We start from the raw sequence: 22414 nt of genomic DNA, 5'->3' as shown, positions 1-22414 counted from the left end.
TGAGTTTTCAAACCTTTAGACAGAAATCTCCAAGGTTTCTATTGTGAAGATTAATCAACTACCCTAGAAAGATGTTTCGACTAATTGTAATAGTCGAGGCATGCAAAATGCCCTATTTAAGAAGATGTGTCAATTACCTAGAAAAGTATAGTCAATTACCCTAGATAGATTGAGTTCAAACTTTACTCGTTCACTGATATAGAGGAACAGGTTGACTAGGAGAGATAAAAATTCCTCCCTTTGTCAGTGGTTGACTAACATGATTGATAGTTGACTACTTTGAAGAAAAATGACCATTTGAAGGCTCTAATGACTACTACCATCTTTGAAAAGCTTTCTAACAAGTTGGAGGAAATTTGAATCATTACTAGAGAGAGAGAAAATCTCTCCAATGGCTAAAAAATGTCACTTTCTCTCAAATCCTCTATAAATAGGGGAGCTCAACTTAATTAAAAAAAAGGAAGAGATTTAAATAAATACTTGTGAAAAATAACCTGTGCATTTCTTATACATGTTGTATATAATTGTTTTTTAGAGAGAGCAAGTCATATTAAAGTCATTTTGAAGAAGAGATCCTTATGCTTCAATAATGTTAAAGGTAAGCAAAGTTGAGAAGCTTTTGTGCTTGTATAGTCTCACCCATCTATTGGAATCTTCTTCTCTGAGCTAAGCATTTGTGATTAGTGAGAACTCTAGAAACTGAAATAGTTTGTGCTTGTATTGTATATATCTACCTACTTAGGGGTTTTCACTTGTTTTTCCTGTGCTAAAGAAAAAAAAGAATATTTGAGCAGGTAAGGGTTCAATTTGCTAAACACCATCAAGGTCTTGTAGTCACCTATGTTAAGCCTAATTTCAAGGTAGACACTTAGAAGTCCTGTTGGTTCGGGTTGGGTTGGCACTTGTGAAGTCCAACCGGTTTAGGTATTATAGGCAACCCAAAAGTCCTGTTGGTTGTAAAGGCTTGATTGGCATCCAAGAAGTCGTGTTTGTTAGTCAAAATTCTTAGTGGTGGTCTGAATTAGAAGATGTAAGCAAGATGGGCTGAACCTCTATAAAAATCTCATGTGACGTGTTCATTTCATTTCTTTCAAGTTGAGTTTGTGAGATCTTGCATACATTTATTTTTTGTTTTGTTTTTTTCATTGTTTGGATCTGCAAGATACAAGACCAATTCGTGTAGTTACTAAGTTCTAGCATCATTAACTCTACTAAATGCACTAACTTTACATTAATTGCTTTACATTTTTATTGTAGTTTTTCTTTGTTGCTCATTTATTATTCAATAGTATTTGCATTTCAACAATTAATTTATCCTTGAGATTCCGTTAGCAATTGATCATTCTTTGAATCTCAAGTTGATTACTTTTGGATAGTTATCCTCCTCAGCTATCATATTGTAGCAAGTCCAATTCTCTGCTACTATTTGTGGTTGATCCTTTCTCTCTAGCTGCTCAGGCACACAGCACATAGTGCAACTTTCATTTACATTTACCATTCATTTATTTTCAATTATTCCTTTACTTTTCTATAATTATTTATTTTAACTATTTATATTCATTTGTTTTACTCTAGAACCACTAACCTGATAGCATGTTGCAATTCTTAGTTGGCATAGCTACCTTGTGGTTGCTATCATCTTCTTATTATCAATGTTCTAAAAACTAACTTGGAGTCGGAGCCATTTTTTCCTCCAGATCACGAGTCACTGGTTCAACCATCTAGGTTGAATAGGTTAGACTATGCCACGCCAGTGTTTTGTAATTTAAGTATATGTATAGTTTTATACATACAAATGTATATTTGTGTACATATATTTTATCTATAAATAATGTATAGTTATATATATGTAATATATGCATTTTTTTATGTTTAATTCATATTTTTGAATTCAGTTTTTAAAATTTTATTTGTAAAAAATTATCAAAAAATTGTGACTTTAGGCCAAAAAAAGTTTTTTTTTGTGAAAATAAAGGGGAAAAGTGCCTACAAGTTTAGTGTATATGTACAAAGTTGCTCAAAATCAATAAAAAAAAAAATCACCCCCAAACATAGGAACACAAGGTTATAGCATCCAAAAGTTTGCATATACGTTTATATATATACAACCTATGGCTCTGTCACTGAGTTGAACGGATCAATGGTTCAACTAGTCGGGTTGGATGGTTTTTCACCTATTCAATGGTTTTTGACAAAACTCTAGGTTTTACTAGAACCGAACCCAGAATCATGTCCGAGTGACAGTTCAAATGGTGCAACCAGGTGGGTCAATAGCTGGTTGAAAACACTATGCAATCTTTAATATTATTATCGTTCTTATTTGTTGACTACAAACCCCTTCAACTTTTGCTATCATATTGTTTGTTTGTTTTTTTGTAGTTGTAGATTTCTAGTTTAACAGTTAGGTTAATTTAAGAGTAACATCTTAATTAATTGTTGAACAAAATTAACCAAGCTTAATCTTTTGTTGCATCTTGATCTTCATTGTCAAAAAGGTTTAGCTTCAGTTTGAGGGGAAGTGTTTTGAGAGCCAAAAGAGTTCAGTTTGAATTTAAAGATAATTCATAAAAGCTCTACTCAACTCACTCCCTCCTTGGGTAAGGCGATCAGTCTCAATATAACTGTTGTAAGGTCTGATAGGCACCTAGAAGTCCAAAGAGAGGACACAGGCTTGGGTTTTTTGGGCCCCCAAAAATGCAATTGTTTAGTGGAAATTCTGAAGAGATTGCTTAAAGAGAGGACACAGGCTTGGGTTTATCCAAACCTCTATAAATTAGAATCTCTGTATTACTTTCTTGCATTACTTATTTATTTAACTCAGTTAATTTATTCTATTATTTACATGATTACATCACATCTGTATAGCATACACAACCTCCCATTCTATTAAATTTTGCATTGACAAGTTTTAATTTAGAAGGCCTTACTTGAGGAAAATCATTTAGAACCTAATTTACCACCTTCTTCTTAGGTTTGATTATCTGAGCAACAAGATAGATTGATGAGGAGATGAAACCTCTGAACCCGATCTAAACAGATCTGATGTAGATGTCATAATATTGTCAAATATAAGGTTTGTGTTTTTGAACCGACCCATTTCAGAAAATGGTTTTGGCTATGGATGCAACTTGAACCAGGTTAATCTGAATCCATTCCAAATCCAACCCGAAAAAACCTAGGCTGGGAGGAAGCCAGGCTATGAATAGAGTTGAAAATATAAACCTGACTTGACTTCAATTTGGGTTATTAGGTTAAGTTTGAAAGTTCATGCAATTCCATCTGACCCAAACCTTTTATGTCTATCAGTCTATGCATACTTAATTATATATATTTGAAAGTATTTAATATTTATATGCCTCAACAACTTTAAAGTTAGGTTAATCTTTTTTTTTTTAGTATCAATGAAATTATGAAATACTATTGAAACTAGTCGGCCTTAATTATCTAATTAGTAAATTGGTCAAATCCGAACCGAAACTGACGTCTTCATTGAGCCGGATCAGGGTTGAGGGAATTAAGGGTTGGATTTGCCCCTTAGGCTTAGTTTGGAAGGAGTACAAATGTAAATATGTAAAGTGCAAAGCCTTATATTTTGCATTATTTTATATGTATTTGTACTATACATATTTGCATTTATATTCTTTCCAAACTAAACCTTAAAAAAATAAAATAAAACAACACAAAACTTGGGTTGAATTAGGATTGACTTCAACCTGACTTAGCCCAGTCCAATTTGCACCTAGGTTTTGGCATTTGAACCAAACTAAGTAAATGGTTATGATATGAGCATTTCTCAACCTAATTGAAAGTTGATCAAGTCCCCAAACTATACAAGTAAATGGTTATGATATGAACATATCTCAACTCTCCTCTTTCTCCATCTTCGTCGTCACATTGTTATTCAAATTATGGGAATCAGTGATAACATTTTAGTTTACTATTTCAAGCTTAAGTTGAGGATATTTATAGGATAGGAGGAGTCCGGAAAGTAAGTGAGTGATTACTCGGTGTGTTCATTGAGTGTGCCTACCTGATCCAGGTCCAGCTAAAAATGTAGTTTCATAATCTTTTGTTAAAGATTGAACCATTGAATCTTTTACTTGTTTATTACTTGTTCATTATTTGTTTCAATCAAATAATTAGAAATTTTGATATGTATTCATATTATTTTACTCGTTTATTACTTGTATATAAAAGGAAATAATAAGAAATTAGAAGTGGGTTTTGGACCCAACCTGCTTCACCCTCAAATGCAAGGAGGATTTGCATTTTCATAAGTGAGAAGGATTAGGATTCTGAAAATCCAATCCGCTATGGGTTTAAGTACTATTCAGCGGCATCCGTTCATGATTCATTTTAGCATTTAATTTGGTTTAATTTGGTCTACACCCGGTTTACTAATATATATATATATATATATATATATATATATATATATATATATATATACACACAATTTTTCCAAATACCTACTTATGCACAAGGTTCAAAGTATCAATATATATTGAACAGGTGGCAACTTTAAATAACAATAATAGGTAAGTATCATTGGTGGCCTAATGGGCATTAACTATACAAGAATATATCGATAGTAAAAAGTGCTCTATCCTATTAATGCACAAGATTGGATTAGCTGAGCCCAATAGCAACAGGCTGTAGAATGTTTCACTGCTTACGTAAGTCATAGCAGGAAATTATAATTGATTCCACAGCTCGCTACACAGCCATCGCGTTCAGCTAATCCAAATTATTGATGAGAAATGTTTATATCAAGAAAAATGTGGTTGCAAAGCCAATAGAAAGGGTCTTATGTTTCTTTGTCGCTCTTTGTTCTCTCACAAGTCACAACACGTATCCTTTGGAAATGTGGGTCTTGAGTTGGGTTTCAAAAAGATAGTATGTTGATGGCATTGGAATAGAAATTGTTAAATACATCATACGATTTTTGTTTAGATCCTCTTGTTCCCAAACCCTAACATGGAACCTTCATCTATCAGAAAAATAATAATAATAATAATAATAATAATAATAATAATAATAATAATAATAATAATAATAATAATAATAATAATAATAAAGTAGAAAACTTATGGAGGGTAGCTAGGTGGAAGTAACAAATGAGTGTGTTGATCCAAGTGCATATACAATCGAACGGCTGAAGTCTTTGGCAGTTTTACCTGCATGCAAATAGAATGAGAGCAATTTCACAATATCGGACCCGAGACACCAACCTCTCAAACAATATGTAAGAGAGAGTAGCTTAATCTGATTAGAACTAAAACTGAGAGGATAATTTTCCTTTCTCAGTAAAGGGCTTTTCTCATTGTGTTTGAAGCACTTGGGAGAGATCCCTTAAATAGTTGCTCCTCCAACGTTAAGTTCCTTGACATTAGGAACAACATTTACCAGAATAACCAATTGAGATAAGCATTAGAATTTATACTCCATCAGATTTGAGACAAATGATGGATGAGGGGAGCTCTTACTCGTAACCTGTCTACCGACGAGAGAGAAAGGTCGTCACTGCTCTGTGAAGTTCTGAAGATCGCGAGTTTGATCTAGATCTTGTAGATGGTTCCAAAAAAAAGGAGAGAGGGTGAAGCTTCAGTAGTTCTTCAAGCAGCATTCGAGCAGCAGGTTTGCTTGAGAAAATTTGGAATGAGAGTGCAGGATCGAAGCCGAGGGTTCCGTTGTCTCGAAGTTGCCGGAGCCGCTGGAGATGGACAGTCGAACAGGGGATTCACAGTCCCCCAGTGATGCTTTAGAACAGGGTTTTCGAAGACGAAACCCTCGTTGTCGTTCTGTCCTTGTTGTGAAGATTGCACAGACGGGAGGAAGCGAGCTTATGGGAGAGATGCGCAGATGGGAGCAACGAGCAGAGAGGCAGAGATGTAGAGAGGAAACCCTCGAAGTGGGTTTTGTTTTCTCTCTCCTCTCCTTCGGATCTTAAAAGATGAGACACGATTTGGTGAAGCGCGACTATGCTTTGAACACTATACCATTCGTTGTTGTGCTCTGATACCAGTGTTGATCCAAGTGCATGTACAATCGAACGGCTGAAGTCTCTGGCGGTTTTACCTGCATGCAAATAGAATGAGAGCAGCTTCACAGTATCGGACCCGAGACACCAACCTCTCAAACAATATGTAAGAGAGAGTAGCTTAATCTGATTAGAGCTAAAGCTGAGAGGATAATTTTCCTTTCTCAGTAAAGGGATTTTCTCATTGTGTTTGAAGCACTTGGGAGAGATCCCTTAAATAGTTGCTCCTCCAACGTTAAGTTCCTTGACATTAAGAACAACATTTACCAGAATAACCAATTGAGATAAGCATTAGAATTTATGCTCCATCAGATTTGAGACAAGTGTCTCAAGTTGACCAAGGATCTAACCACTTGGTCACCCAGTCTACACTGGGTCAAATGGATATCCATTGACCCAATAAGAGTTGGAATATGGATCCAAATAATCCAACAACATTGGTATCTCCATGCATAAAAATGTTTTCAAATAAACAATCAAATAAATTTGTTTTTATAGAAAATAAATAAATAGGTAATTATTTAAAATGAATGATTGTGTGTGAGAGTGTTGCATGGAGACAGCCATCAACCATCAACATGTGGCTTATCACATGGCCATTGGATATTCCAACATGTTGAGGATTAAACGAGGGCCTATGGCCACTCTACCATCAGAGTGGACTGGACTTTGGTAGTTCGGAACAATCACTATGTGGACGCATTTTCCTTGCAATGAGAAACACACAATATGAGCATTCAACAATGAGAACATGATCCCTTGATTATACAGCATTTGCCGAGTGTATGTTGTGGTTGTTTCTAATTTCTTCTTTATACAGTATATATATATATACCATATATTAATTAGTCTGTTTGGCAAACCATTTTGGGAGATTTTTCAAAAAGATAACATTTAGGGCTGTTTGGATAGACTTTTAGTTTTGAACTTTTGGAAATACAAAATTACAAAGTATATAAAATACTTTTATTTTGGTATTTTTGTTTTAAAAACCGTTTAGGTCAAAAATTTTGAAAAATATGTTTTTCAAAACAGAAGTACCATTTTTTGTTTAGCAAAAGTACATCCATTCATGCTTCCGGTGATAGTTTCCAGTGGTTTGGCGATCTGAGACCGGCGACAACGATCCAATTCCAACAGTGGAGAGCAAAGGTAGGATCGAGAGTTTTACCGGAAGGTAGTCAGACATGACCACCCGTTTGCATGAAAACAGAAGCACTATTTCACCAAAAGCATGAAGTATCTAAAGCCGATTTCGTGCTTTTGACAGTTTTTATACTTTTAAAATGTATGAAAGTAAAAGCATAAAGTATACAATATCTCGTACTTTTATGTATGAAAGTACTTTATAAAAATCTATCCAAACAAGGCCTAAAATCTTTTGCTTAACAGCCCAATAAACCACCATAGACCAAGATAGCTACCAAATGGCGTTGATCTTTAAAAACAAAACACCAAGGGCTCAATGCATTTTTTGGTCTTTTGGATTGTTGGAAAATAATTTTAAAAAGAGTTGCCAAATGAGACCGATTCCCGAATAGAAAGATATCTAACTTTTTGGTAAATTAGATCAAATCAATAAATGACTTTAATTACTAGTGACCAATTAAAACAACTTTTTGAGTCATCAATTTCACTTTGACCCATTAGGAAACGTATCAATCAAGGTCTTCCTTGTTCAACAAAGGAGAGTGGAAAGCAAGAACAAGAAAGGTAGCGTGGCTGACTGGCCGTGGCCAAAAAGTTTTAAGTCAACTTTATGTATCTATCTAAATGTCCTATTTTAAGGGCTGGATTCCATCCCTTTTTCTTTCCAGAAGAGTTATGACGGAAGCCTGACTTCATTAATGTGCATTATGTCATCATGTGGCTAACAAGCATGACAAGTGAGGATTTTTGTTTTAAAGGTTGTGTTTGGAACTTCTTTTCAAACGGGCTTTTTTTCTGCTTTTTACATTGTGATGTTAAAATCCAGTAAAAATTTTAAAATTGTTTGGCCATCTCTCAAAATCCAAAAAAAAGTCTGTTTGAAAAAAAAAATCCATTTAGGTCATTTGTGGTTCAATTCTCATTCTTTTTTATCTAAGATGATATTCTAAAATGGACAAGAATGATTAAAAATAGGCAAAATGAGAGAATATTGTTATGAACCAAACACTTTTTTCTTAAAAATGAATTATTTTTAGATTGACAAGTGTCCTATGTTACTCAGTTTCATTCTTCAGAAGAGAAAGAGAGAGAGAGAGAGAGAGAGAGAGAGAGAGAACTGTCTTGGTATTCATAAAGCGCTAGCCTAGGTCTCCAAATCTAGTCCAAATCCATACAAATCAAGTCTAATCTGGTTCAAATAAAATGCAAATGGACCATATTGAATTATTGGGAATTTGGTTTAAGTCCGATTCAGACCGATAAGAATATGGACCAATTTATTTTGGATAGGCCCAATCCAATAATTATAACGGACCGTCCAAATCCGACTTGATAAGGTTTAGAATGGATTGAATCCAATCCAAAACCTGTCCATTGACACCCCTATCGGCAATCAATGTCTGTCGAGTTGAGTTTCCACATTAGTCTACTAATAAACATCTATGACAGCAGTTTTGTAGACAGAGTTTCTTCAAAGAATGAAAATTAGCTAGATGGGGCATGATTGTTTTTTATGCTGCAGGCTACCTCAATTTTTAGGTTATGAGCTGATTTTTTATTCTAAAAGTAATGTGGCCCATGACAATAATTTTATAATCAAACACTAATGTTATTGATTTTTGCCTAGAATGAGCAAGAATTAAAAGAATGAAGCCCAAAGTAGTGAACCAAACTTATATCTCACGTTTGTAAGAAGCTATTTTGAAGCAAAATTTTGATACCAAGCCAAACACAAAATAAAAAGTTTTATTTATTTATTTTTTTCAAAAAGCCCATTTCAAAAGTGCTTTTTCTAAAAGCCCATTTAGGCCAATAAAACACTTCAAAACGCAGCCTAACTCTGAGATATAAGTTGAATAGTTAAGAAACATATTGTGGGATGTGTTGTGGGGAGCAGTCGAGCAAATCTAGATTCGTAAGAACATGCAACACATTGACTCTCTTCGCTGCCTGGAGTTGTGGAACTCGAAGTTGCAGGCTGCTTGTCTAGAGCAGACCTTTAGGCCTCAAATTAATCATAAATAAAATCAAAATCTACTCAACTTCTTGCAAATAATTCAAATTTATTGAGAACCATTTTCATCATTATCAAGCAAGCCTCGCCAAACCCAGATAAATACCAAACTCTAAACACTACATTCAATTAACAAAATAGCCTTTGTTTTAACACCAAATAGTAATATCTTTATTTTAAATTCTTTTTAAGTTCCAAATCAACACAGTGCATTTGGATGACACTGCCACTTGACTTCTGTTCTACTCAAGACTCAAGACTCCAAAGCGACTCTTTCTGACCCATTTTAAGGCATATGAACTTATGCATTATGTGTTAAGCTTATGTAAAGGGTAAATGAAATTTATGTGTTTTCAACAGGTTTCAATCAAATAATTGTAATTTTTTTTTGTATGTTTGTTGATGCCGTTTTGTTTGTTTATTGCTTATATATGATGACAAATAAATAGAAAATCATATGCAGGTTATGAACCCGACTTGCCCATCCTCAAATGAGGGGAGACTAGAGTGGGGAAAGATTTTGCATAATCCAACCTGCTGTGGATTTTTAGAGGATAAAGGTTGAGACATTTGGGAAAGAAGATGGTATCTAGAATTTTCAAAACCCTCCCTATTGCTGTCGCTAGAGTAAGCATCAATTGCATATCAAAGAGATGCGCCGGCCATTCACATGGGTACAATACAACCATCCCAATCTATATTACACTTTTAACCAAGGAAAAACGCCTCGCCAACTTGGCATATTCTTGGTGTTCAAAGTTACTAAAAGATTCCTAATATCTTGAAAGTATGCATTGCACATCAATTTGAAACAGAAAGTTGATTGTTTTATAGACCTCTACTTGTTAAAGTAGATGGAGACGTACAAGAGGAAGACGGAAAGCAAGTCGTGATTCTATCTAACGCAAAGTCAATTTAGGAGGTGTTCGGCACCGTCCACGGGATGAACACCCGTTCAGTTGGTTATGGATGGGACTGATCCACATTATATCATAGACTGATCTCGTCTATACCTCAATTTCTCATCCACGACAAAAATTCGTGGTTAAAACCCATCCACACTATTTTTTTATCCCCCGTTTCACACTCCCTAAAAGGCTGATACCTTATTGTTCGTTTCACATTTTAATATTTTTATCAATAAAATATTAATTATTTTATTTAATTTTAAATTTTTTATGTTTTTATCAATAAAATAATATTTTTAAATATTTAAAATATATTTTTTAAATTTTAATTATTTTTATAAAAAATTGATGTGTATTGGCTAATATTAACTCATTGATGCATTTTTTAATATATTTATCATATAAAATGCAAAAATTAAATATTTATGATTAACTGTATAGATCAAGGTTTTCGAACTGTCGTTGACCCAAACAATCGGACCATTCGACCCAGGAACTATCCAAGCAAGCGGTTCCATTTGACCCAAAACCCGGTTTTTGGCCAAAACCGTTAAAAAAGTCAACAACCCGTTGACCCCGACCATCAAACCATCGACCCCGTTCAACGGTTTTTGACCTTTTTATTTGTAAATATTTTTTTAAATTTGCTTGTCAAAACAGGTCGTCCGTTCAAACTAGACAGTCAGACCGTCAACCCGAAAACCAATGATCAAAACGATTCCATTTCCAAGTCATTTTTTAAAACAGTGTAGATCACTCATAAATGTATATGAGATGCATGAAATCAAAAAGTGATATGGATTTATTCACAAGCAACCACCAATTTCTCATCCATAATACAAAACACCCCATTAATCTATTCTTCTAAACTTTGTATTCCGAAACCTCTTCTGTGTGGAGTCTCGACTGCATCATTTGTGTAGTAGACCGACTGCAACGAAAAATCAAACCTCAGCTTTTGAAGGTTGGAGAATCATTTAGACGTGGTACAATCTTGTGAACCAATTCCTGACTTCCGGTTGAATTTTGTTTGTTTGGGGTAAGCTCAACTCTAGTTGCTTAGCTTTGCAAAGGATAACCTGCAACTGTCTCGCACAGTAACGCAATTTCAAATGTTTTCCCAGCCGCAACCAAAGATGGTCAGCATGGCTGTAAAGGTCTATTAGGATCTCAATAGAAAACCAAGACGTCGGTGTGTGAATGAGAAGTGCACAAAATCCATTGCACCATTTTCCCCGCAATATGTTAAAATTATGGACTCTGCATGTTCTCCCTGTCATATATGAGCATTCATCCCTGTGATCGAGAAAAATAGGTTAAAGAACTCTTTCCACAGTATTCATGTAAGAAGCCATTCAACGTGACAAGCACAAACTAAGCACGAAAATGTATTACGTTGCAACATCATCAATCCAGTTCTATCTAAAACTGCCTTCTCATTTGAAACAGGTGCAAGAAACTGAGTACAAAAGACCTAACTGTCCTGAAAAAACAATGACCCTTTTAATAGCGGTCATAAGAAGATGGACGCCCTCCCCTACTGGGGCGATCATACGGCCCTGGCCTGTCCCTGTAGCTTCCTCCCTCATGGCGTGCTGGGCCTCCACTACCATACCGGTCGCTGCCTCCTCTTGGACCAGCATCTCTATCATAATTCCTGTCTTTTCCATATCCGTTCTGGGGATACCTATCTGAACCACCCCCATAACGGTCACCTGAAAAGTGATCCCCACCAGGGGGGTACCGATCATTGGGATAACGATCACGGCCCCCATACCTGCCACTGTCCCTGCTGTCCATGCGTTCCCTGTCTCCATAGTGTCCACCATCATAACGATCATCCACATAGCGATCACCATAACGGTCTCCCCCAAAACGATCACTGTAGCGGTCTCCTCCAAAGCGATCACCATAGCGGTCTCCTCCAAAGCGATCCCCACGGCCACCACCACCACTGAACCTAGAACGTGAAGAAAACCGTCCACCACCACCACCACCACCACCACCACCTGCAGAGGGGCATTCTCGAGCCCAATGCCCTGGGCGCCCACACTTGAAACAGTCAGACCGTCCTGCAGACCTATCTTCTCCTCCCCCACGGTTGCCCCTGCTACCTGATGAGTAGCCTCCGCTGTAACCATACCCCGGATCATCTCCCCCCATCTTGGGTTGGGCTTTGTTCACTGAGATTACCCTACCACCTAATTCCCTGCCATGCATCTCTCTGATAGCATCTTCCATTCCCCGTTGATCTGCAAATGTCACAAATCCAAACCCGCGAGGGCGGCCTGTATCTCTATCCAACATGATCTACACAAGCATCACAAACTAAGAAACTGATACCAAGTAATTTTGCACAAATAAACTGTTTTGTTAAAAAGAGATTCTAAGTTAACTTTCATGTACAATCATCACACTTAGAAAACAATTCTATATAATAAGGATGGTGAATAGTATGACAACCAAACATGTCACTATATCAGAACACCATTAATAATTCTAGGGATTGCCACAGCCTAAATGGATCAACAATCCCTGAAAATATATTGGAAAACGAAGAGATTAAAAGTTGAAGAAACCAAGATGAAAAGTCAACATGCATTTCTGAAAAAAATGCAGTACTCGGTCACTACTCTTGATGTTCTTCTGTGGCTGACATGGTTGTAGGCTATAGCCAAAGGTTATACAATCTAAATATCATACTAGCCAACTCTTCCCCTCGAGTTTATAACAACCAAAACGTTAACAATGTTTTCCTTATTTATCATTCATCCAATGCAAAAGCCTTTTCAATTTTAAAGTTCAAATACAGCTTAGTCTGTGAAAGTGTGAATCTAAGGCTCAAAGAAATGCACAGAATTACTGGACAGAATATTTTTTAAGCAGAGGAGCTTTTACATGTTATAGCAAGTGCTTCCTTTTCTCTGTGGCAAGGGTGCCATGCATTCAGGTCAGCATGGATGTCCAGCACATCATCCTCCAAAAAGCATGGTATTGTGTCATGGTGAATAGCAATGTTTAATTACATAAACAATCCAAAGAACATAGTTGAAAACTAAAAATAAGATAAAACAAATTTCATATGCTATATTGGATGAGTCATTTCTTGTGATATCTTGGTCATGAGTGTCAAGTGAGAAGGTTTTTTTTGCATATATCAGCTTTCAGCATCATTGAGATGTAGCCTGCAATGTTGTACCAAGTTTCAACATATTTAGACACTTTAAATTTTAGGAGTCCTGGTAGCACTGGTTATAAAACTTAGCAAATAAAAACAAAGCCTTATGACTTCAGCAGTTTGTCCTGGTTGTCAATACAGCCTATTTGGTAGAAAGAGTTTTGCTGGATGGGTGCACCAACAGACCTAGGTTGGTTAGGTTAGGCATGCAGGAATTTATGATACCCAGATGTCTGTGCAAAGGTGCCATATTGTGTCAGATACTTCATATCCAGCTCCAAACCCCCCTCTTAATTTTCTCATTTTTTTATTTTTCCTTTTTTTAAATACAGGTCGTATTGCAGAAATAGCCAATCACAAATGCCTTTCATGAGAGCATCTGTTTGAGGAAGAGATACCAGCAGCTCTGGAAGGGGTACAAAGGACTAAAGATCTGAATGTCAATAAACTGATCATCGTCTGAGATTGAAGTGAACTGGCTAAAAGAAGACATTTCTAGACTTTGGAACTACAGCAATGAAAAGAGGAAATTTAAATGGCTAAGGACATTGAAGTTCGATGCAAATGGGTAAACAGAAGTGCAAAATCATTTGCAGAAAGCTTAGCTAGGCAAGGGGTGAATAGGGGTTCTGTTTTTTGTGCTCAGTTGTAATTGTTCTTATAATTTTGGATGTATGTTGACTGTTTTGAGTAAAGATATTTTAGCTCTCCTCCTCTGTCGTTTTATTCTTAATTAATGAACTTCTGTTATTGATAAAAAAACGAATAATACCCCTTCACATCTTCAAGACTCTGTGGTTGTCCAAAGCATCCCATTTGCAGTTTCTTCTTACCATTCAAATCCTTATTGTCTTACCATCTTCTTCTTCAATGACTGCAAGGTTCTCTGTTGGGAGGGGAGGAACTATCTTCATCATCTACCAATGTTACTAAACATGAGAACCTCAAAGCATGTCCCTGTCCCCATGGTGATCTCAGTTGAAGCTTTAGGATTACGGGAACAAGGCTAGAACATTGATTTAAAAGGCATGGGAGGCATGAACCTGGAGGCACACAAAGGCACCCCTAAAACAACCTGAGGCATGTGCATTGAAAACTCTGGTGCATATGCCTCATGCATAACTCATACAAAGAGACAAAAGAAAGTAGAGGAAAAGGAACAAAGAAAAGAGAAGAAAAAAGAAAAGAAAAGAAAAAGGAAACAGAAGGGAAGGGAAAAGAAAGGAAGTCTGGGCCGAGGACATATTAGCTTGCCTCTTAATATAGGACAGATTTGAAAAAAAAAAAAAGAACAAAGAAAAACAAGATGAGATCTCCCTCTTTTTTTTTTTTGATAAGTATCTCCCTTCCTCTTCTTCATCCTCCTCCTACATTGGGCTAGAGTTCTGCAATCTATCATGTAAATGGATGATAAAGTAGTATAGCCTGTTTGGACAATCAGGCGATTTCTGTAACACTTTGTAAGCACGCCAAAGTCTACTGGCAGAAGCTGAGCTCTTCCTTGTTTGTTTGTGTCCATAGAAAGATTTTCTGTATGTATGTATGCCCCAATATAATATTAAGTGCAAGTTGCTTTATCAAAAAAAAGTACAAGTCCATTAACAATTATGCATATGGGGGATAATTCACAATATAAGATACTATGAGTAAAACTAGTTGAAAATCAACATATAATATATAGATAAAAATAAACAAAGTGAGTTTCTTACTTTCACAGTCTGTGGATGACTGTTTCTAACTAAAAAAACTACCATTCACAGAGTCAGAAAAGAAGTAACAACTTTAAAAAGAGGGCAGAAGCTATTAGAAAAGCAATAATGAATAAATAACAATTAAATCATATAAATTTGCTTGATATCAACAGCTTCTTAATGGAAACAACGAAATCTGCATGTCTGAATATGTCTGACATCTTACCTAATATATGAAACCGTGAATTCAAATTCCACCTAGTCAACCGGCACAAATTCCAACATACACTAAATATAATCAGATGCCACAAAACCTTCAAAAATGCCTAATCTCCCAAACATGATTTTGACAAAAGCCACTTGATCTGGCGTCTAAACAGAAAACTGACAGCATATTCTTTGATGTGGTAATACTAGCCAACTTTCAATTTTTCTGTAAAGCAGTAATGCAAATCAGATGGACACCAGTATTTACAATATTCACTTGTTCCAGGCTCAAATGTCACCTTCCATGTAACTGACAGTTCAATACAGACAACTGGCTCCAATGATTGCTACCATCATTTTTTTACACTTGGGTTATTACTTTATCAAAATGTTCACAAATCAGTGCTTACTTTTTCTTCTGTATATGTTATCCATGAGAATGAACTAGAAGTGCAGAGATTGATCACCAACATCATAAACCCAGTTGCCAACAAATATAAAACTGTTGGAATGATCAAAACGTTTTCCCTACACAATAAACCTCACTCACAACCAACTTAACTCTTGCAGGATATACAAACCACCATGCAAGCTTCAACACCAACTCACAACAAATTAATCAACTGATGCCACTTACAAACCATCAAAGTTGGAAGACTGAGATCTGTTAACATTTGTTCTACAGATTGAAGGTGATGGAAGAATTCAACTGCACAAACTGTTCACATGTTGCATAGAAATAAGCAGACTCATCTGGCATGGACATAAGAAAGTGCTGATCCTCTACAAACTTCTGTTTTTAAGATTTGTACTTACCGGTGAAGTATCTGCTCACACTATTATGACATCTAAGAAACAATGGGGTCTTGAAAGTGCAATATCTGCCTTCTGCCACTAGCAATAACAAGCCATGAGGACACATCATGTTGGATAAAAACCTCTACCATATCTCAAACTATATTAGGAAATGATTACTCGAGGCAGCAACATCTGTCAGCCCTAAGACTAGATAAGTGTAAGAATAGAAATAAGGTTCTGAGCTGAAATTTCTGAAACTGCAGATTTCCAAATATCATAATGCAACACTATATTTGGAAATGGGTACTCAGGGTGGCAACTCTGTCAGCCTTAAAACTAGGTAAATGCAAGAACAAAACTTGGGTTCCGAGCTGAAATTTCTGGAACTGCAGATTTCCAAATATCACAATGCAACACTACAGAACTCTACCAACAAATTTGAGGAAGAGGCTCGCAAATAATTCTGGCAGAAACAGGCATTCATTTCTCGATTAACCAGAAACATTCAGCACATCAACTTGATGTTGAATTATCACCCTAGTGAAGATCAAACTAGTTGAAAGCAAGTATTAAAATCAGTCTTCTTGCAAGGGAACTGAAGAACATGATCTGGAGTGGCTATAATGGCACTAAGCAATAAGCATATGGAGTTTCAACAACTATTAGAAGAAAGTATTACATGGCTTTTGTTACCACTGAGAATCTGAATGAAGGAAATGGGCACTCCCCTACAAACATCTGCATCTTTGTTTACAAGGTTTCTGAACGTTCTTATAAACCTTAGGGTAGTTGTTCAGTATGGAAGATAGCTCTTATATAAAATAAAACAATAAACTGGGGTTTTCACACTCATTCTCCTTTAAGTATGCTTATCAGGGATCAGGCATGTTATCCCTTCTGCATTTCAGCATGATAGGATGTCGTTATGGGATCAAAATGAAGTAACAGTGTTTGAGAAGACTCCAACAATGGACTTCCTGAAATTCCATTAGAGAAATGTCCATTGTTTGATATACACAGAATTATCACCAAAACTGAATGTCCCAGATCCAACTGAAGATTTTGTTCATTTCAAGCTAAACAAACATCTCACTTTCATTGTCCAGTTCAACCTAGTGGCTTGCACAAAACACAATGTGAGATTTGTTTGAACAGTCTGAAACGAGCAAAATTTCTTCATTAAGATGGCATTTATTCCACAGATATGAACCAAAAGTGCCCACAATCCATTTCGTTTACTGTGGTATCCAGAGGTCCAATCCTTTCACAGTAAAATGAATCTTCACAATGTTTATTACATCCTTATGACTAGTTAACAAATCATCTATGAGCCATAGCATTCAATCATGTGTAAAAAACATACTGTGGAATTCTTTCATGGATCTTGAACTGTTTCTCCTTGCGTAAGACTTCAAACAGATTAATGGGCATCCAACCAAAACTGCATCATGTGAATCCAATGCTAAATATCCATATCTAGATATCATCTCCTCAAGTTGATAACTCCCAGCTTTATAATCTCAAAATGGGAACACCCAAATAAAATGTAATCAAACAAACACCATCGAGCTTCTCAACTCGATGCAATCCAACCAAACAGAAATCTCTTACAGAACCCATCTAATGCGTTTCAATAGATCAAACCAGCATTCCAGAAAGAAAACAAAACATGAGAAAGACAATTAATACACTGGATAATATATGGAAAGGCAAATGGTAAATAGTAAAAGATAGCAGCAAAAATGCAATTTTTTATCAAATAATTTAATGAAAGACATTGTAGCAGGAACAAAGCAATGAATCAACAGATAACTGCTTTCCAGATCTTTTTGTATTAAGCATGCATCAGGATCATTTTACCATCTTCCATATTCTACATGAATGCTTTCCCATGTTAATAACTTTCCAATACAAGTTTCGTGTTAAGGATTTAAGCATGGTCAAGTAAAGAAAATACGACCTTAACAAAAAAAATGCTTGGACAGGTAGTCACCTCAAATCTACCACATACTGTTATGTTTCTTCCTTTCAAACTAGGGAGTATTTTTGCATGCAATCATGTTTCCAAAGCAAATATTTTGATCAACTTAAAGTAATGATGATAACATCAACTCCTAATGCTTAACTCATAAAACAAGATTGGGCTTCAAAGTTTGCTCCCAGAGGAAAAGTAAAAACCAAGCAAGCAAAATTCCACATCTTTAGGACTCCTGAGACATAACCTGTGGCTAAACGTTTCCAGTTAACCAATTGGATGAATTGCTACTTTGTAACCATGTGGTAATAAGCCAGCATCAGCCTACCCCAAAAGATAGATATATATAGGATTGCACAGATAGCAATTTAAAATAGAAGATGCAACTGGTATAAATTTAACAGGACTACTTTTTGAGATCAAATCTGCACCTCTAGCCACACTTCACTCATGAGAAAAAGATACGTAAAAAACCTAGTTCGATAACAGTTTGTTTAAAATTTTTAGGCAGCTAAGTGATGCATAGGTGCTTTGCCCCAGAAATGTGAGTCAATGCCTAGGCAACAGCTGGGTGTAGCCTAGGTAACAGAAATTAACAACTAAATACATACATATTTTATAAGGAATTCAAGTAATCATACATAAGTGTTATGAAATAAATTATACGCTATTCAACCACAAATTCAAATAAGTAAATCATGAAATGACAACTTGCACTTGATTTTCAGAAATAATGACAAGATTTCTAAATAAACTCCCTGGCTGAAACCGCTGCTAAGTAACACATTTCCCTTCTTGCGAGAAGAGGTATAGACAGAGATACCCAGTAACCACAATGGTTTCACATGCACCATGATGGTTTACCGTTATTTGTGTTGTAATGTTAACAACTGGGTTGCCCCATTGGAGCAAATATTACGAGTTGCTTGAGCCATTGTAAAACACGCCAAATCAATAGCATAGCAAAAGCAGGCCCTAAAAACCTCGCCCACATATAGAATAGCCATTTGCATCTAGTAGAACTAATTTCAGTTTTCAACAGGGTAAGAAAGGAATGTAAGGCTTCAAGATCTAAATCCATTAAACGGAAGAGGGATTCACATGCTTGCAAACATTGAATATCAAAGGAACAAGTTTCACCCTTGGCGCTTACTTACGCACGCCATCATGAACAAATCTGCAAGTAGATCATGCACAACTTCTACCAAATCTAATTCAAAAGGTTAGCCATTCAGAATAATGCCCCACTCTTCTATCCTCGAACACGGCTCTAAAAGCCAACGGCACGGCCATTCACAACTTGTAACAATTTACCTTTTCAACCATTTCGAGGAGGAGACAAAGAGCAAAATCCTAAACTTTTTATCACGAACTTATATACACCATTACTTTTTTTCAACCTTCGAGTAAAGAGTTTTACGCATTTGGGTTCTTCATCATGATTCATAAACAAACTTGGAAAACTTCCGTTCAAAAAATTAAACATTTTTTTGATAAATTAAACATTCTACTATTTTTTTTTCTTTTTGATAGGAAAATCAAACATTCTACTATTCTAGAACCAGAAATTGCAGCAAAAGAAAAACGAAAAAAGTAACAAGAAAATCCTTACCTGGGACTCAATAATCTTTCCGTAACGGCTGAATGCATCTTCAAGCTGCCGTTCCGTAGTTTCCCACGATAAACCTCCAACAAAAATACGCATCTCTTCCTTACCAGCCATCTCCCAGAGCACTTCAAACCAATGTAGAGAAGAATGAATCAAAACCCTAAACCCAGATGAGTCAATCTATCCGCAATTCAAAAAAAAAGTAACAAAGAGGGGTTGGGGAGGAGGGGATACTTCGCCATTTTAATATTCGACAGAAATACAAATATGTTAGAGCATGAGAAGAGGAGAGAGCACTTACAGTTCCACTCTCTTTCTTTGATAATACTAGGAGTTTTTGTTTCCAGTGGAGGCTCGGTCTCTTCGCCTGGCTGCAACTGCAACTCTAGCGGACGTTGAAGCGAAACCCTAGAGAACGGGTGACGCAGATGTTTCTTTTTGCGTTATATATTCCCCCACTCTTTTTCTATTTACACCGAAAAGGAAGGAAATATAAAGGTTACCGCTCACTGCTAGCGCGCCAGGGATGCAACTCGGGTTGGTCTAACCCGATCCCAATCCAACTAGACCCGAAAATATAACTAATTTTTTGTGGGTTGATTTTTTTATTGAAATTTTTTTTCGTGGGTTGATTAGGAATCTGGAGTTGATGCATTGCACAACCTGATTCAATTAGGGTCGGTTTCGTTTGTGGGAGTAGAAGTTCAGAATCGGGTTTATCTCGATTCCAACTGTTTGATTGTTTGGTTGGATGGAATCGAAATTTGATTCGCATTAGAATAGCATTTCCCCATTTGAGGGAACCTCCGGGAATGAGAATCTATTTTAATTAATTCTGATTTCGATTTTGATTTGAACCAAATAGATGATGGGAATAGATCATTCTGATTTTGATTTTAATTGTAAACCAAATAAACTAAAGGTGCCAATGTGCAATTTGGGCCTTTTGGAAAAAAAAAAAAAAACTGTTAAATTTTAAATGGGCTTGAGCCCAAACCCGAACTTCATATAATTGTTTGAAATTCTTTCACCTTAAACCTGTTAGGAGGGTGTGGTTGTGATAGGGGTACGTGATGGATTGTTTGTAATGTTTGTCAATTTCTTTTTCATTTGTTTGATTATTCTTCTTTGTCAACCCCCTCCCAAACTTCGTTTTGCAATTAAGACCCTGAAATTATTAGCATTCAATAGTTAGCTTCCCAGAATATTCTCTTAAACATTTATAAGACTCCAAACTACCCTTTGTATTGAATGTATCGTCCAAATTAGATATGATTTTATGAGAGAAATTAGGAGCAAAAACCCCATGGGTGGCCCTCAAATTAGATATGAGCAAGGCTTATGATAGGGTAGAATGGACATTCCTAGAGAGGGTGTTGTTGAAGCTAGGGTGGGTTAACCGGGTGTCACGTGTGTAACCACAGTCTCGTATAGAATGTTGATAAATGGTTGCTCGAGCAATAAATTCTATCCAGAAAGGGGTTTAAAGCAAGGAGACTCCTTATCCCTTTACCTGTTCTTGTCTGCTAAACTAACAATAACAGAGATAGTGACCCAAAAGAAAATAATTGACATTTCAATTACCATAAACCATCCAGTTGTCTCTCATTTTCTTTTTCTTTTTTTTTTTGCATATGACAATTACATCTTTACTAAAGCAGACCTTGGGGAGGGGCAGGTTCTTTTGGATACTCTCAAGCTCTATGAAGAAGCCTATAGTCAACAAGTAAATTTCTAAAAATCTGAGATTTCTTTTTCAGTATAAATTTGCATCCCAATATCCAAAGAATTCTGACCAGATTCCTTAAAATGAAAAAGGTGGATACTCCCTCTATATACTTGGGGCTGCCTACAAGAATTGGTAGATCCAAAAAGGCCTTATTTAATTTCCTGATATAAAGAGTGGAAAAATTATTGTCTAAGTGGCATGAATCTTTACTCTCTCAAGCTGGAAAAGAAGTTTTGTTAAAGGTAATGGCTAATGCTATCCCAAACTATACTATGTCTTGTTTTTTGCTACCTAAGGATGTTTGTAATGAATTAAGGAGGATTCAAACCATGTTCTGGGGGGAGGGGGAGGATCAAAAGATTCTATAAAGACTCATTGGATAAGTTGGGAGGCTCTTAGTAAAAACAAATTGGCAGGAGATTTGGGCTTCAGGGATCCGTATAAATTTAATTTAGCCTTACTAGCAAATCAGGCGTGGAGGATTTGAAGGGAGGAGGACAATCATTGGGTTAAACTCATTAAGGACAGGTACCTTAGGGGCAAGAATTTCTTAACTTTGAGTCTCCCTAAACAGGGATCCTGGGGTTGGCAAAGCCTTATAGCTGAGAAGTCCTCCAAAGGGGTGCCTGTTGGGCTGTAAATTATGGGACTAAAGTCAAAATTTGGGAGGATCCTTGGCTCCAACAGATCCAATCTTTTAGAATAATGGGTCCTAGGCCAAATAATCCAGACATTAACTGGGTGAAGGATCTCATTGTTGCAGGTGGTAGAAGGTGGAATACCAAACTGATTGAGGAGAATTTTGGGGATTCTATAGCAAGAAACATTCTAAGCATAAGCCTGACTACAAGTTCTTGGGAAGACAAACTTAGATGGATGCTTCATCCAAGTGGGTGATACATGATAAAGTCAGGATACTTTGCAATAAATGCCATCAGTAATGATGACCACAATAGCAGTGAGTACAATACAACTACAAGGGGTCTGAGAAAATCTCATTGGACAGAAATTTGGAAAGCTAAAATTGACCCAAAAAAAATCATATGGAAATGTTGTTTAAATGTCGCTACAGTCAAAGAAAACATTCATAAAAAATAAAGCTTGCCTTAGATGTTA

At 36.2% G+C, this 22414-nt stretch overlaps 1 protein-coding gene across 3 annotated transcripts; it reads right to left on the bottom strand.

Moving 5' to 3' along the window:
* Positions 1-11472: 11472 nt before the first annotated feature.
* On the bottom strand, positions 11473-20031 carry ATRZ-1C (RNA-binding (RRM/RBD/RNP motifs) family protein with retrovirus zinc finger-like domain-containing protein). Of its 3 annotated transcripts, XM_019196001.2 has the most exons (4): positions 19573-19667; positions 16004-16075; positions 15207-15905; positions 11473-12421 (listed from the first exon to the last, which is right to left on the bottom strand). In XM_019196001.2, exon 4 carries the CDS (start codon positions 12416-12418, stop codon positions 11615-11617), a length of 804 nt encoding a protein of 267 aa, XP_019051546.1. In that variant the 5' UTR covers positions 12419-12421; positions 15207-15905; positions 16004-16075; positions 19573-19667; the 3' UTR covers positions 11473-11614. The 3 variants fall into 3 exon arrangements, with proteins under 3 accessions (XP_019051546.1, XP_010243236.1, XP_010243235.1); XM_010244934.3 differs by lacking the exons at positions 15207-15905; positions 16004-16075 and adding an exon at positions 19871-20031 and having other exon boundaries at positions 19573-19729; XM_010244933.3 differs by lacking the exons at positions 15207-15905; positions 16004-16075 and adding an exon at positions 19871-20031 and having other exon boundaries at positions 19573-19694.
* Positions 20032-22414: the final 2383 nt, after the last annotated feature.

This window comes from Nelumbo nucifera, chromosome 2 (assembly GCF_055504915.1).
Source record: "Nelumbo nucifera cultivar China Antique chromosome 2, China Antique-T2T, whole genome shotgun sequence".
Lineage (NCBI taxonomy): Eukaryota > Viridiplantae > Streptophyta > Magnoliopsida > Proteales > Nelumbonaceae > Nelumbo > Nelumbo nucifera.
This window is presented reverse-complemented; position numbering and strand designations above follow the sequence as displayed.